Genomic DNA, 15587 nt, shown 5'->3' on the forward strand with positions numbered 1-15587 from the left:
AAATACATGTTTTATACTGCAAACCATTAAAAGTCCCCATGTAAAGCCCTGAGGGATGGCCTCTGGTCACATGTGTTTAATGAGCAGGTCTAATCTCCCACATGGGTAAGATGTGCCCAACATGTAAACTGTTGGCACTCTGCCTGTCCCTGTTCTCCTGCTCTTGTTGCATTAATCCATAAGTTTTCACTGTGGCTTCTAATTAGACACACCAAGGAGAATGTGCCTGGGGAACGTAGGCGTCCACACACAGCTGCTCTCAAGCCGGCCGCTCAGACTCTCACTATTTGCATATCAGCTTGTAGAGATAAAGCCGGCAAATTGGGTCTTGACTCACCGATGGGATGTTTGTCTTGGAGTTAATTAAGAGAGCTTTTCTTGCATGTTGTAAGCTTGCAACAAAATCCCCTCAAAAACCTTGACTCCTCTACGTGTGCGCGCGTGTAACAATATGTTTGCGTGGGTGCATGTGTGTGTTTTCTCCACAGCTTATTCAATCCAGGGCCAGAACGTGCAGATTATCAGCCCCTCCAGTGAATCTCATCAGCAGGTGGTGGCTGTGGGGCAGCCACTAACTGCCCAGCCCCAGGGCACTGTTGTGGTAAGGACGCACACATTTGGAAGACTTGGTGGTTACATACTCGATAAGTGTAACAGATTTTCACATTTTAATTTGTGTAGCAGTTTTCCCAAAACAAAGCTCACAAGTGTTTTTTATCAAAACAAGTTAGATTAACAATAATCTTCCATAATGGAGACAATGTCAGCGGAGCTCTTGCTGTTGGGCAGGTTAAATCCAGATAAAGCAGGAAAACCACTTTTCCACAATAAATAAACAAATAGCAGCAGTTTGGTGAGTCCAAACGGGCTCCAAACAATCAAGTTAAAAAAATAAAGTTTTGTGCACTTTATGTTCAATATATGTATTTTGTTGTGCCTGAAATGAATGAATAAATGAAATAAAATGAAATGAATACATCCAACACTGAACTATGAGTTAAGTAAAAGTAAATGGTTTTAATTTGTTGGTACTTGAAGGTTTCGGTAAATAAATATGTTCAGAATCTCTGTAAAGAAAACAAAACAAAAAAACCCAGCTTCAAAGCAGGTAATACTGCTTAACCATATTTCTCGCCAGTATCAATGTGCATAGTAGAGTATATTCCGACAGTATTGACTATGTGAAATAAGATGCTTTTCTTTGTCAGGGCCTCGTTCAGGTCGATAGTTCTTAATAGATGCTGGACATGGATGCTTGTGCGCTGAAATGTTTCTTGAGGGCAAAAAGATTTGAAAGTACCTGCACAGTGACCTCGATCCTGACCTGGAATAATCATGCAGAGTTTAAAGTTTTCCCTATAGTAATGTTAGCATATTGTTTTCATTTCCTTTGCTTTTACACTACGTTTCCACCAACTTCTTTTTGTTAACACACTTTTCATTGCCTGTGGTGAGACGGAATACTGTCATAAGTCATAATAACTTGTTCTATAGATGCGACTCACTTGGTAATATCCAGTGTGCCTTAGAATTGACTGTAACGTTACTCTCTCCCTCTTTTAGCTGACTGCCAAAAACATCCAGTGTATGCGAACCCTGCTCAACCTGGCTCACTGCCACGGAGCCGTGCTGGGCACCTCCTGGCAGCTGGTACTGGCTACCCTCCAGGTACTACAACCACCTACAGCCACACGCTTACTTACTTGCAACCACGCACATATGTACACACTCTCATGTAATTAGACGTCACATACAAATCCATTTCATGTATAAATGCACAAAACTGTTCTTGCACTGTCTGCATTGTGCTTTAAGCACCTCTCAGAGAGAAAGTGGAATCATTCTTAGCACATTTACAAAAAAATACATGTCTTTCAGCATGTTGGTGTACTTTTTCAAGACCTGATATGAACTTTTCTTCAACTCTACTTCACCTTCTGTTTTCCTCCCAGCACTTAGTGTGGATCCTCGGGCTTAAGCCAGGCGTGGGTGGTGCCTTGAAGCCTGGTCGAGCAGTGGAGGGCCCCAGTACGGTCAGTGTTTTTTATAACCTTTGTATTGAACTTGTATTGCACATTATGTTTCCCAGCTCATTGTTGAAGGTGATGGGCTTACATGCTAATCGTGTGTCTCCAACCTAAACAGGTGCTGACCACAGCAGTGATGACAGACCTGCCTGTTATCTCCAACATCCTGTCCAGACTGTTCGAGAGCTCTCAGTAAGGATCAGTGTGCCTGAGCATATGTAGATACTTTACTTACTTACCTGATGATCTTAAAATGGATATGTACAATAACCATTTGTTAATAAATATGACTGGGAAGGAGCACAGTATTTTCTTAGAGAGATAGGCTAGTGTTGCCTGTTGTAAAATCAGAATTTTAAGTTAGTAATGCTAAGCAGAATAGGCACATGCTATCTGAAATAAGTATTTTTCTGTCATCTAGGTACCTGGATGATGTGTCCCTGCATCACCTGATCAATGCTCTCTGTTCCCTCTCCCTGGAAGCGATGGAAATGGCTTATGGAAACAACAAGGTAAACGGTTTCTCTAGTTGACTGATGTTTAGGAAGAGATTTGAGTTTGATTCAAATCTTATAAGGAACTTGTGCTTCTGTGAAACATATCCAGTGTTTTATTTTGGGTTTTCTACACCTTCTGTTTTGTGTTATGTTTTTTTTCAGGAGCCGTCTCTGTTTGCAGTCGCCAAGCTGCTTGAAACCGGTTTGGTCAACATGGATCGCATAGAGATCCTGTGGAGACCACTGACAGGCCACTTATTGGAGGTAATGACTACTTAGAACAGAAGCCTACACGTACATTTCATGTTAAATGAGGTACAGTCTATTTTTCCTGTACCTCTTTGATCAAATATCGCATCATTTTAGCTTAATAAATAAATGTACCTGTTAAATCGGTACTCAAGGTAAAGTCTTTGTCTTTGGAAATGTAGATTAAATATGTAGACATGAGTTCATGTAGTAGCTAAGACCAAAAAATGTCTTCATTTTTTTTTTGTTAAATAAACTATACAGAATTTAATCGCAGTGATTGGTGGTATTAGGTTTGTTTTTCCAGTACATATTTGTCTTAATACCACCAAATTTCCACTATACTGCTTACTGTTCTTTAGTGTTATATACCCAGAGTAAAACCTGTATGTTGTGGTAAATAATGCAGAACACAAGTCATATCAACCAGACCTATCATTTCACAAGCAGTAATACAATATATGGACTGATATGAGCGATAAACTGCGTTTTGTTTTGTTTTTTTGTTGTTTTTTTTAGTCATTTCTTCAGCTGTCATCAGAAAATCCCTGCTATGTATCTGTAAACATCTGTGTTTTGAGGTTTTCGTCACATTTTCTCTATCTCCTTTTTCTTTTGCACACCCGTTTGTTTTGCAGAAGGTAAGCTCAGATCCTCTCCTCAGTAAACACTGACTTTCCCATCTCTCCTTCCCTCTCTGCCTCTTGGTTCCAATCTGGTTGTTTTTTTTTGGTTTTTTTGGTTGTTGCTTTTTTTTTGCTCCCTCTCGATCAGACATAAACATGCTGGAGCTGAGAGGTCGCTATGCCACAGTGTGTCCACAACGTGTTTGTGCTGTTATCAGTGTTTGATCCTACATTATTTTGCAAAGCTTTTTCAGTGTGAATTCCTGATTTGTCTCAAAGTAGAATCCAAAGCTGCAAACTGGCAAAAACGTGCTTAGATAAAATGCTGAATATCTTTCTTTGCGACTTTGTCTACTATTCATACAGATAACGATAATAATGAAAAATGTGCGGCGTTAAGTAGATACTTAAAGCCACACAGTATACAAAAGGGTGCACATGGATCATCTGGGTTTTGAAGCAGTAAATCTCGAGAATCGAGAAGTCTGATGCCATAAAAGTAAAAGATTTGTTTGACAAAGATAAACAAGGATGACTGATTTGGAACACAGAAAACACGGAAATGTTTTCTCTCAGATTCTTCAGGTTTTGTACCACATAGTGTACTTTTCTTTGCTCAGCCTGGTCTCTCCATGTGTATCTATGCTTTCATGATTACACTGTCTAGCACAGCATAATCTGTTGCCACAGGGGGATCCCAGTCTCTATCACACACAGTCTGTGGTTTATTTCACCGACTTGTTTCACACCCACCCACTGTGAAAACTGCTGGGAAACGCTGTTCTGAACCGCCTGTGCATCAGATCTGTCATTGCGCCTGTTTGTGTCTGCATTTGTCCGTAAATGCTGTGTCCTGCAGGTCTGCCAGCATCCAAACTCCAGAATGAGAGAATGGGGAGCCGAGGCACTGACAGCACTTATTAAAGCTGGACTTGCCTACAAACACGATCCTCCACTGGCCCAAAATCAGGTAGGCAACGACACGATGGGTTATTTAGAAGAAGAAAAAACAAAGACGAAAGCAAACATGCACTTATCAGACATAAGATTACAACCATTGATAGGAAGTGAATAATGCTGATTATCTTTTCAGCGTGGCACCTGTTAGTGGGTGGGATGTATCAAGGAGTAAATGAACATTTTGTCCTCAAAGTTGACGCATTAGAAGAAGGAAAAATGGGCAAGCGTGAGAATGTGAGTGAGTTTCAAAAGGGTCAACCTCTGGTGGCTAGATGACTGGGTCAGACCATCTGCAAAAATGGAGCTCCTGTGGGCTGTTCCTAGTCTGTTGTGGTCAGTATCTATCAAAAGTGTTCCAATGAAGGAAATGTTGTGAACCAGCACCAGGGTCTCAGGCGGCCAAGACTCACTGAGTGAAGGCTGGCCCGTTAGGTCAGAGCTGACAGACGAGCCTCTGTAGCTCAAATTGATCAAAAAAAGTTAATGCTGGTTCTGGTAGAAAGGTGCCAGAATACACAGAGCATCACAGTTTGTTGTTTCTGGGGTTGCATAGCTGCAGACCAGTCTGGGTGCCCATGCTGACCCCATCCACCACTGAAAGCACCAACAATGGACACATGAGCATCAGCACTGGCCCATGGAGCAGTGGAAGAAGGTGGCCCGGTCTGATGAATCCTGTTTTCTTTTACACCACGTGGATGGCTGGGCGTGTGAGCGTCGCCTACCTGGGGAACTCCTGGCACCATGGAAGAAGGCAAGCCTGCGGAGGCAGTGCGATGCTTTGGGCAATGTTCTGTTGGGAAACCTTTGGTCCTGCCATCCATGTGGATGTTACTTTGACACCTACCAAAGAATCTTGCAGACCACACACATCCTTTCATAGGAAACAGTATTCCCTGATAGCTGTAGCCTCTTTCAGGAGGATAATGTGCCCTGCCACAAAGTAAAAAAGGTTCAGGAATGGTTTGAAAAGAACATGTTTCAGGTGTTTACTTGACCTCCAAATTCTGTCGATCTCAGTCAAATCGAGCATTTGTTGGATGTCCTAGACAAACAAGTCCAATCAGGACTTAAAGGATATGTTGCTGACATCTTGGTGCCAGATACCAAAGCACACCTTTGGGACCAACACAATATTTGGGCAGATGGTCATAATGTTATGGCTGATCGGCATACTGCACAATGTGTATGAATAACACAATACTTGCCTGTATATGATGCTGATGTTCATCCTGTAAGCCACGACAGAAAGATAGAAAAGTCACTTTATCTTGTCATTAATAAACACAAACTGTGACCTTAACCTTGGTGAGACTGATAACAAGCCTTATCTAAAACAGGGTGTGTGGAGGTTATATGAATAATAAAAATGACAGCCAATGAAACAATATTTTTAAAGCATTTCCTTGCATGTGGACAAGCTTTTACTACTTCATGTTGTCATTGCCAAACAAATTACTAAGCATAATGACTCATCATCAAACCACTGCGTTTGAAAATTCAGTAAGCCTTAATCCTTTCATTTTCAAACATGCAGAGTTAAAAAGTTTAATGCCAATTAGGAAAAAATGTCCAAACACATTTTTCTTTAAACAGTTTGTACTTCACCTGTTTACCCTTCCAATATGAATGTTATACGTAGCTTTAATAAAGGCGCCACATTCTACTCTTTTAAAATTTAAAATACAAATTTATGAATAGAAAACTTGACAGGTAAGTTGATCACCGTCTCCCTTTTCTTGATCCCTAAGCGGCTGCAGCTTCTATTGCTGAACCCCCTGAAGGAGTTGTCCAACGTGCTGCACGCAGACATCCGGCAGAAACAGCTCGAGTGTGTCCTGCAGATCCTGCAGAGTCAGGGCGACAGCCTGGGGCCTGGTTGGCCCCTCGTTTTGGGTGTTATAGGAGCCATTCGCAATGATCAAGGGTAAGAGCGTAATAGAGGGGGTGATTTTTGTCTCCACTAAAGAGGTGGGTGGGTGTCTGTCTGTATGTATATTAAAAAAAAAAATCTATGCAAAGAAATAATACTATTACTATTATGCAATGCTATTCCCGGAAAAGTAAATGATGCCCAGAGAATGAGCTGCCTGTGTGAAAAGAAATCATTAAAAAGAATTTTAAAGTGATTTTATGTCCACAGTTACACTGCACATAGTTAGTGAAACTAATGCATGCCGCATGTCTTGTTCCTTCATCAGTGAGTCATTGATCCGAACCGCCTTCCAGTGCCTGCAGTTGGTGGTGACAGACTTCCTTCCCACCATGCCTTGCACGTGCCTCCAGATTGTAGTGGATGTAGCTGGCAGCTTTGGCCTTCAGAACCAGGAGCTCAACATCAGCCTCACGTCCATCGGCTTACTGGTACAATGACAGATGTGTACAGCTGTGGTAGTTATTATAAAGGATTATCAGTCAGACTTTTTTTTCATGCTTTGCTGTCAGATGGTACCTGTAATTAAACAATCAAGTAAGTTTTTTGAGAGTCAACTAGCAGAGTAATGTGATGTAACTGGTGAATTAGCAAGTGCGATTGTAACTGTGAAGGAGAAGCAGGACGACTCTTGCTTGCGAAGGAGTGACAGGTGGCCCACGGCTTTACTTTTCAAACACTAGTTTTCAAATAGAAACCCGGTGTTTTTAATATATGATCAAACAATTGCAGTTCCCCACCTTTTTATTTATTTATTTTTTTGTCGTATTATTTTCTTCTAACTCAACAGTCTTCTAATAACATTAGAAGACATAGACACTTTATGCAGGATTCAGGACATACAAAACCTGTTATTGATCTGTGGTTTGCCAGATTATTTCTCTTGGAGTGTGCCAGTTCCTGTGAGGTTACTTTATGGTAATATTGATAGCAAAACTATCAGAAGCATCTTACTGCTTTCTCTCTCTAATTTATACCCCCACTTCGTTTTTGGTTTTTTTCTTCTTCTTACCCACAGTGGAACATTTCAGACTACTTCTTCCAAAGGGGAGAAGCCATCACGCAGGAGCTAGAGAGGGAGGAGGAAGCGCTGCAGAAACAGGCCCAGGAGAAAGGAGAGACCCTCAACAGGCCGTTCCACCCCGCCCCTCCCTTTGACTGCCTGTGGCTGTGTCTGTATGCCAAGCTTGGGGAGCTGTGCGTGGACCCGCGGCCTGCTGTGCGTAAGAGCGCCGGCCAGACGTTGTTCTCCACTATTGCTGCCCACGGAACCCTGCTCCAGCAGCCAACGTGGCACATTGTGGTGTGGAAGGTACAATCCCTGAAACGTCTCCATATAAGATGGAAAAAGAAAAACACGAAAAAATGTAAAATTTGACAGTACGTGATTGTTTTGTCACTCGTCGCCTCCAGGTCCTGTTCCAGCTGCTCGACTGTGTAAGAACGTCCTCCACCACAGCAGACAAGGAGAAGATCGAGTCAGGCGGTGGGAACATCCTTATCCATCACTCGCGCGACACAGCCGAGAAACAGTGGGCGGAGACGTGGGTGCTGACGCTAGCGGGCGTGGCGCGCATTTTCAACACAAGGCGGTATCTCCTTCAGCAGCTAGGTGAGCCCGCACGTGATGCTCTGTGACATTCAGCAGATTGCAGTTGGTGCATTTCTGCTTCAACACCTGTCAATATGTTCTGAGCCATTAATGCAGGACATCTTTGAAAATGGTGTCAAATATCAGAGCGCTAATGTTTCCACGCCGCCATCTTCTGCTGTGTATCTGCAGGTGATTTTTTTGAGGCCTGGGAGGTGCTGTTGAACCATATTCAGTCAGCTGCCCTCAGCAAAAACAATGAGGTCTCCCTGGCTGCCCTGAAGAGCTTTCAGGAAATCCTTCAGATCGTTACACCTGTTAAAGACTCGGACAAAGCGGGCGACGCACTTGCTGCAATGGGCGTCCCTCCAGTGCTCATTGACCCGCTGTCAGCATCCGGTCCTGGAAGACCCCTGGTGCGTTCAGATTCACTACTGGAACGGTTGACACGGTACAACGGAGCTGAGCTGCAGGCGCCCCCGCCAGGGGAGGAGTCTGCCTTGGAGGACTCGGCACTGTGGTGGTCTGCATGGAACACGTGGTATCGAATGGGAACGGACAGCACGAGACCACCTACTGGCCCAACAGAGAAGCTCTCTTTTATCCCCAGTCAGCCCTTCCTCACAGCATTAATCCAGATTTTTCCAGCACTCTACCAGCACATCAAAGCCAACTTCAGTATGGAGGATCTAAAAAAGCTAGGGGTCATCCTTCATGGGGCTGTTTCCGTGCCTATCAGCAGCGATGCCTCACCCTTCATCCTCCCCTCATACACTGAGGCAGTGCTCACCAACCTGCAGGAAGCCGTGCTCACCGCTCTGGATGTTTTGCAGAAGGTGGGAGAAGGATTATTGCCACCGGTGAAGCTTTTAGCAGTTTGATGTGAGGTGGTTTGTGCTACAGTGTAGCATCAAGATAAGAGCGGGGTCATGTGTGTAATCATCATCTGTTCAAATCCAGCAGGAGGTCCCATGTTGCATCTCGTTCTTTCCTTATTAATTACTCTAGCTTTTTCAGCATGCTTACCAAACATAGGCCCTTTCAGTTTAAAGTTAATTCCTCCCAGTTCGTTTCTATTCAGCCCAGGAAAGAAAAGAAAGTGTCAGTCTGCTAAATTGTGCAATATGCAGTCCTGTGGTGGAAGTCAGCAGTGTTTGTTCCTCCCTTCCCTCCCTGCTGCAGGCCATCTGTGTGGGCACGGAGAACCTGCAGGTCATGTACCCGGCCATCTTCGAGCAGCTGCTCCTTTTTGTGGAGTTCTCCTGCAAGCCGCCTCAGTACGGCAGGATGGAAACCAAACACGTGGCCAATGCCAAATACAACCAGGTAGGAAATGAAAAACGGACACCTAAATATTTGGTTTTCATTGCAGTTTATTTGCTTTTACAGTTTGTTTCATTAGACTGTTGGATGACGCACATTGTTATTCACCCACCTCTCTTCAGCCATTCTCAATAAGATCATATCTGTTCTTTGATGCTCGTGAAGTCCCCCTTCCACTCCCTCTGCCGTCTTGTCCTTATGAAGCTTCTGTCACGGCTCTTCGTGAGATTGACAGATTGTTCTCGACCCCCATTAGAAGCCCCAAACCATTCCTTCCTCAAATTCCTTCCCTCATGATTCATCTTGCTGGGCGGTTGCCAGAGAAATGCTTCAGTCCAGCACAGTTCATAGTCATTTAAAAAAGGAAAAAACTAAGTGTTTCCAAGGCACCCAGTAATTTTGAGCAAGACTGTTGAAGTCACAAAAACGAAGTATTTTTAAACGAGTCTGACGTCAGAGTCGTCTTAATCCTTGCTGTTCTGGAAACCTGGAAGTTCTGGAAACACGTAGCTCAAGCAGATGTTATTCCTGCACAGAAATCCTGAAAGGTGTCGCGATCAAATACTGAACGACTGATGGAGTCGGTCTAAATCCTGACCCTGCCTGTTTTAAATCTTGGCCGTGTGTCCGTCCTGCATTGGAGGTACAGTAAACTGGACATTTGTGTTGATCTGAGTCTGTTTAAATTGTTTAAGTTAGATGGTCAAACAAAATTCTCACCCAGCCAAACACCATTATGGGTGGTCTTTTTATTGCCTTCTTGGCTTTTATTCAGTCCTGATGTCAGATTGCGTCAAATGTCCTCAGTGCTGCTGGGAGGTTGTTTTGTTTTCCCCTCTTTTCCCTCGGCCCAGATTTTGGGATCTCGTTTAGCTGAGAGACGCACTTTAGATTTGATACAACTATAAAACATCGGTTTAATTTCAATCTTGTCTCATTCTGTTTCTTCGAACTACTCACTGGATAACCATTTTAGATCCAGCTGTTTGCGCCGGTGAGTGTCATCATCTCTCTCACCCCCACTCCCCCTCTCTGTAATTGTACTAAGCTGTGCTGAATGGTGATGACCTACCCTCTGCGGTAGATGAGATATCACTCCGCATGGTAGGCTCTCGCGTCTCATCTGCGTCTCTCACTCACTCCATGCTCCCCTCTTTCTCTGCCTGTCACTAACTGGTGGTTTTGCCTCTGTGTGCACAGCCCCACCTCCCTCTGTGGAGTTCATTTTCAGTTGATTTTGTGACTTTTGATGGTTTTATTTTGTTTTGTTTTTTTTGTTCATATGCATACTTGTGGCTCTGTTTTCTATTTCCTAAAGACACACTTTGTAGAATAAAATCTTTAGTTTGGCTGTAACGTTTCAGTTGTGGTACTGTAAACCTAACAAAGCTTGAAGCCGACTAATAGCAACTGCAGTTTAAAAATAAAATGGCGTGTTACTTGCGTACTTATGCAAAGTGTGTCTTTTTTTTTTTTTTAAACAAATGCTTTCACTGTCGCCAAAAGGTGAGCATAATGCCCATTCCTGTTTTGTTTGGTTTTGTTTTGTTAAATCTTCTTTACCCCTACAGGCAGAATGGGTTGCCTTAAACTATGTGCCCTTTGCTGAGCGCTCCTTGGAGGTGGTGGTGGACCTGTACCATAAAACAGCCTGCCACAAAGCTGTCATCAGTGAAAAAGTTCTGCAGAATATCATTAAGGTATTTATCCCTGGGTGGTGTACTCGCTGTTGGTGATGGTGAGAAAGAGAAAATGTTTGATGTGTTTTATCACTGTTCCTGTTTAGTGCAGCGAAATTTACTGTTGAGCTGCTTTCTGCTGACCACCCAATTATGTTTGAACCCTGCATATTCATCCAGTGTGGAATATCACGAGAATGCTTCTTTCATTTTAACCTCTAAGACCCGAACTCTTTCATGGCATGCATTTTAAATTTCTCTTTGCTATTTGGGCTGATTGGGACCCGATGAATGTAAAAAAAAGAATTACCAGATTTTTATTTTTTTTTATCTTTTTTTTTAACCTGATTTTTGTTTCTGAGAAAAATTAGATCCACACATGAGGACATTCACTTTAAATTTCAATAGAACAGTTGCAGCATAATGATTTGTTTAGCTACGTAAAGCACTGCTGTGTGAATATTCCTTAAGGCTGCTGCAATTGTTGCTTTTAAAAGAATAATGAATAAACTGGCTGTTTGCGTCTGAAACAATTTTCTTTATTAGACCTACAGACCTGCTCAACCTTTTTAGGATTTTAAACTGGCAAACAGTTTAAAAAAAGTTTGGTGTGAAAATTTGGAAAATTCAGTTTACAAAAATGGGTGGAGGAACATAACTTTAGTAGTATGCGATACGCCGCTTCAGTTTTGAAATCGTTTAATTCTGAGAGACCTCCAGCCTCTGGGCAGATTTTACTTGATTGCCCTTTGACCTCACTATATTGATCGTAATATTGGGTTCATACTGTACATCAGCGGGCAGATGCAAAGTGTTCCCAGTATTTTCAAAACTTTTTTCCAAATTCAGTCCATCAAACACTAAAGGATACTGTCAGTGTAAGCGATCCAAAATCTGCCACTCTTCCTTTTCCCCCTACTTCTGACACCCGTGTTTAACTGCTCTTTTCTTCTCAGTGAATTTTTAGAAACCCAAAACTGAAATGAGTCAGTTTATCAGAGAGATGCTCAAGAAGCAAGGCACTGGTATTTGTGAAATGTCATTGTAGGGAGCGCCAAGCTGCTCTTGGAAAAAAGATGACTTTCTCACGAGGTTGATGAGGCGTCTTTACATTCTCCACTTACATTAACTCTGTCTTTTGTCTAAAAGGAAGAGGGGTGAAAGTTTTTCGTGCACCGCTGTCGAGATTAATTTTAAGTGTTCCTTTGTGTTTCAATCTCATGAGCTTTTTTGTTTTGTTTTTTGCCTTCAAGACTTTAAGAATGCCCCTGAGTCTGAAGTACGCCTGTCCGTCAGAGAGCACCTGGAAGCTCGCTGTGTCGTCTCTGCTCAAGGTGCTGTCCATTGGACTACCAGTGGCACGGCAGCATGCCTCATCCGGGAAGTTTGACACTATGTGGCCAGAGTTGGCCAATGCCTTTGAAGACTTTCTTTTCACCAAAAGGTAGAGATTACCCCCACCCCCATGCTTATTGTGCAGCTTTCAGAGGTTCTAAGCAGAAAACTGTTGTTCTGTTACAGTACTCCTCCAGATAACCTGTCTATCCAGGAATTTCAGAAGAATGAAGCCATCGATGTAGAGGTACGTGCTATTTTCTAGACTCTGATAATATATCCCCAAATAGTTTGCAAGTTTTTCCCAAGTTTGCATCATCGTTCCCTCTTCATTTTAGGTGGTCCAGCTGATCAGCACAGAAATCTTACCATTTGCCAATTTCATCCCCAAAGACTTTGTTGGCCAGATTATGGCCATGCTGAATAAAGGATCCATTCACTCACAGTCTCCCTCATTCACAGGTAATATGTGACTCTGGCAGCTAAGTTGCTTTGGCTTTAGCAGTTGTGTATTCCTGAAACTAGCGCAACAGCATGCTGGCCAAGTGTTGGAATCTTAATTTAGGTGCTTGGTTTGTTGCCGGAGTCTTTCTTGCGGCTTATCAGTAACAACTACGCATGTGTTGAGCCGTACAGCCAAACCCTGTCAGTCCCTCTCACTGTCAATCGAAAATAATTCTTCCAACAGAGGCAGAGATAGATGTGCGGATGAGAGAGGAGTTTTCCAAAGTGTGTTTTGAGACACTGCTGCAGTTTTCCTTCAGCAACAAGGTTTCCACCCCGCAGGAGGGTTACATCTCTCGTATGGCGCTCTCCGTGCTCCTCAAGAGGTCCCAGGATGTTCTCCGACGATACGTAGAGGACGAGAGGTTGAGTGGACGCTGCCCATTACCAAGGTACCCAGCCACCATGGGTATCTATTTGTGTGTGCTTTTTTAGCGCGTGTTGTTTTACACATTTTCCAAGAGGCCATTAATTCTGATGACTGTAATGCTACACTTTAACCACTGGGAGATTTAGCAAATGCAAAATCAAGACCAGCTCTGGCTTCATTTATCTCTTATTTCCCTTTTTAAACAATGTAAAACCGCCATACTTCTACCACATTTCTCCAAGACTCAGTGGAAGTTAAAGATGCCCATGGATAAACTGCACCACAAGCAGAAAAAATAAAGGGAGAGAGGGGAGAAGTAAAATATATTCGTATGTCTTCTGTATAAATACAAAGTTGGTTAAATAAAAGGGCCTGAAATAAAACAGTACATGCAGAGCTTAACAAATCTATTAGAGCATCTATCAAAACAGCAAAACACAAATATCTCAGAAATCTGTCCTGAATTCATTTTTTTCAATTTTGAGCCGGCACACTGGACAACTTTGAAAAGTCAGAAATTAATCAAGCGTAACATTCAGCCACTAAGTAAATAACTGTAATATGACATCTTAACCCTTGTGAGTTTGAAGATTCATGGAGAACAACAATAATTATATTTTAACATTAAAAATATTTTTGTTTTAAGAGTTCCTGGTTCTTTCTTACCAGGTTTAAGCAGTGTAGCCATTCTCCTCTCACCCTTTGCATTTTCACCCAGAGAACTGTCGCTCATTGGATGTTTTCTCTTTTCAGACTGTTCTCTGTAAACTCTACAAGTGGTTTCATGAGAAAGTCCCAGCAGATCAGCACCTTCTGTAATACTCAGACCAGCCCGTTTAGCACCAACAATCACAGTTCTGCAGCTCTATATACATATGAACAGTATTAACAGAGAAAAAATATATAAAATGTACAAATATACAAACCAGTGTAAAAAGTAGATGTGTAATAAATAGTGTTATGTATATACATGATTGTTATTGGCTCTCCCCCTCGCTGTTTGCCTCTTCCACTTTTCTCCTACTGCCGTGCCTTTGTAGCTAAGCAAGGCCTTTGTTGTTTTTCATTTTAGGCAACAAGTGACAGAGATTATCTTTGTCTTGAAAGCTATCAGCACTTTGATGGACTCCCTGAAAAAAACACAGCCAGAGAATGGTGAGTATCGAACTATAAAAATGGATAAATAAGTCTTGGAAAGATAATAAAGGAGGCATTTTCTGCCCATTCTTTGTATCATTGCTTGTGTTTCTGGCAGTTAGAAAAAAACAAACAAACAATTTCCTATAACTGCAGAAGATTGAAGGTAAGACATGGTGAAATAGTGTTTTTGAAGTGCCCTTCCGCATATTTGCATTGCATCGCCCTTTGCTCGATAAAATTCCTACAGGCACAGGGAAACACAGTTTTGCTCTGAATAAATTGCTTTGATTGTTTTCTATTCACAACTCATATTCCCTTCCTTCTTCCCTCCTTTTCTGATATTCTCTCATTTACTTCCTGCAGTGGATGGCAACACGTGGGCTCAGGTGATCGCCCTGTACCCCACACTGGTCGAGTGCATTACGTGCTCATCGTCTGAGGTGAGCTCAGCCCTGAAGGAGGCCCTGGGGCCCTTTAAAGACTTTATGCAGCCACCCGTCTCCAAAGTCCAGAACGGAGAGTCCTGACCAGGCTCGCTCGCAACCCGGCATTTTTTTTTAGGTTTTTTTTGGTCTTCTTTCTAAATGAAGAAATCCCGAAGGTGTCTTCTCGACTTGACTCATGCACTTCACAAGTGCACGGATGTGAACTCTGCGGTGACATGAAGCAACCCACGGTGAATAGCGATATCGAGGCTGCCTCAGACTATACCATTGACCCCGACCTTCATGCACATTTTCATATGCTTTTCGTGTGAGCTGATAATGGGCCAACCCCCCCACTTTCACACTCATATAGACTGGCTGCACTTGCCTGTTAACTACAGAGAATTAAAAAAAACAATGGCAGTGTTGCCTCTGGGTTTAGTTTTTGTTCTCCTGAAGAGACTGCATCAGTGTACAGTGTGTGGTGAAAGTGTTGATGATGTTATAAAGAGAAAAATGCAAAAAAAAAAACAAAAAACTGGGGCTTTACTGATCTTAAAAAGAAATGAACATTTAATCTTTTGCAACATTTTCAACAGTGAGGATTTTATGCAAGAAAACAAATCTTACTGTAACATTCCATGTCATCTTTAACCAGCCATCGGAGAAGGGATGTATGTGTCTGTGTAAAATAAATGGGACAATTCTACAAACAGCTCTTGAGTGTGCTCAATTAAAGTGCATGTAATGAAAATGCAGCTTCCTAGAAGCCCAGATATACCACTTTGTACACAATTATATTTCTGAGTCATCCTGGTTTGAGACCTTTGGCCTGTAGGTGGATGGTGTTGATGTCTAAAGGCCTTCTGTGTTGTCTTGTAGCCTTCTATCAAAGACTGTATATAAAACAAGACAGCCACTGTAATTT

At 42.5% G+C, this 15587-nt stretch overlaps 1 protein-coding gene across 4 annotated transcripts in view; it reads left to right on the forward strand.

Annotated features, from left to right (window-relative positions):
* Positions 1–15372, forward strand: part of mon2 (MON2 homolog, regulator of endosome-to-Golgi trafficking) — a 33685-nt gene extending 18313 nt beyond the window's left edge. Inside the window, exons 15-36 of one of the 4 annotated variants that reach the window (XM_005728212.1) lie at positions 489–601; positions 1564–1668; positions 1953–2033; positions 2146–2219; positions 2449–2539; positions 2687–2788; positions 3412–3414; positions 4259–4369; positions 6111–6286; positions 6561–6723; positions 7311–7604; positions 7706–7904; positions 8076–8719; positions 9066–9209; positions 10183–10200; positions 10778–10906; positions 12139–12329; positions 12407–12467; positions 12559–12682; positions 12909–13116; positions 14167–14249; positions 14598–15372. In XM_005728212.1, the coding sequence (XP_005728269.1) occupies positions 489–601; positions 1564–1668; positions 1953–2033; positions 2146–2219; positions 2449–2539; positions 2687–2788; positions 3412–3414; positions 4259–4369; positions 6111–6286; positions 6561–6723; positions 7311–7604; positions 7706–7904; positions 8076–8719; positions 9066–9209; positions 10183–10200; positions 10778–10906; positions 12139–12329; positions 12407–12467; positions 12559–12682; positions 12909–13116; positions 14167–14249; positions 14598–14761 (3278 nt within the window). In that variant the 3' untranslated portion in view covers positions 14762–15372. The remainder of the gene's footprint in view (positions 1–488; positions 602–1563; positions 1669–1952; positions 2034–2145; positions 2220–2448; positions 2540–2686; positions 2789–3411; positions 3415–4258; positions 4370–6110; positions 6287–6560; positions 6724–7310; positions 7605–7705; positions 7905–8075; positions 8720–9065; positions 9210–10182; positions 10201–10777; positions 10907–12138; positions 12330–12406; positions 12468–12558; positions 12683–12908; positions 13117–14166; positions 14250–14597) is intronic. The other 3 variants (XM_013909562.1, XM_013909561.1, XM_013909563.1) reach the window with 3 other exon arrangements.
* Positions 15373–15587: the final 215 nt, after the last annotated feature.

This window comes from Pundamilia nyererei, unplaced genomic scaffold (genome assembly GCF_000239375.1).
Source record: "Pundamilia nyererei isolate P.nyererei 1_Seehausen unplaced genomic scaffold, PunNye1.0 scaffold00027, whole genome shotgun sequence".
Classification (NCBI taxonomy): Eukaryota; Metazoa; Chordata; class Actinopteri; order Cichliformes; family Cichlidae; genus Pundamilia; species Pundamilia nyererei.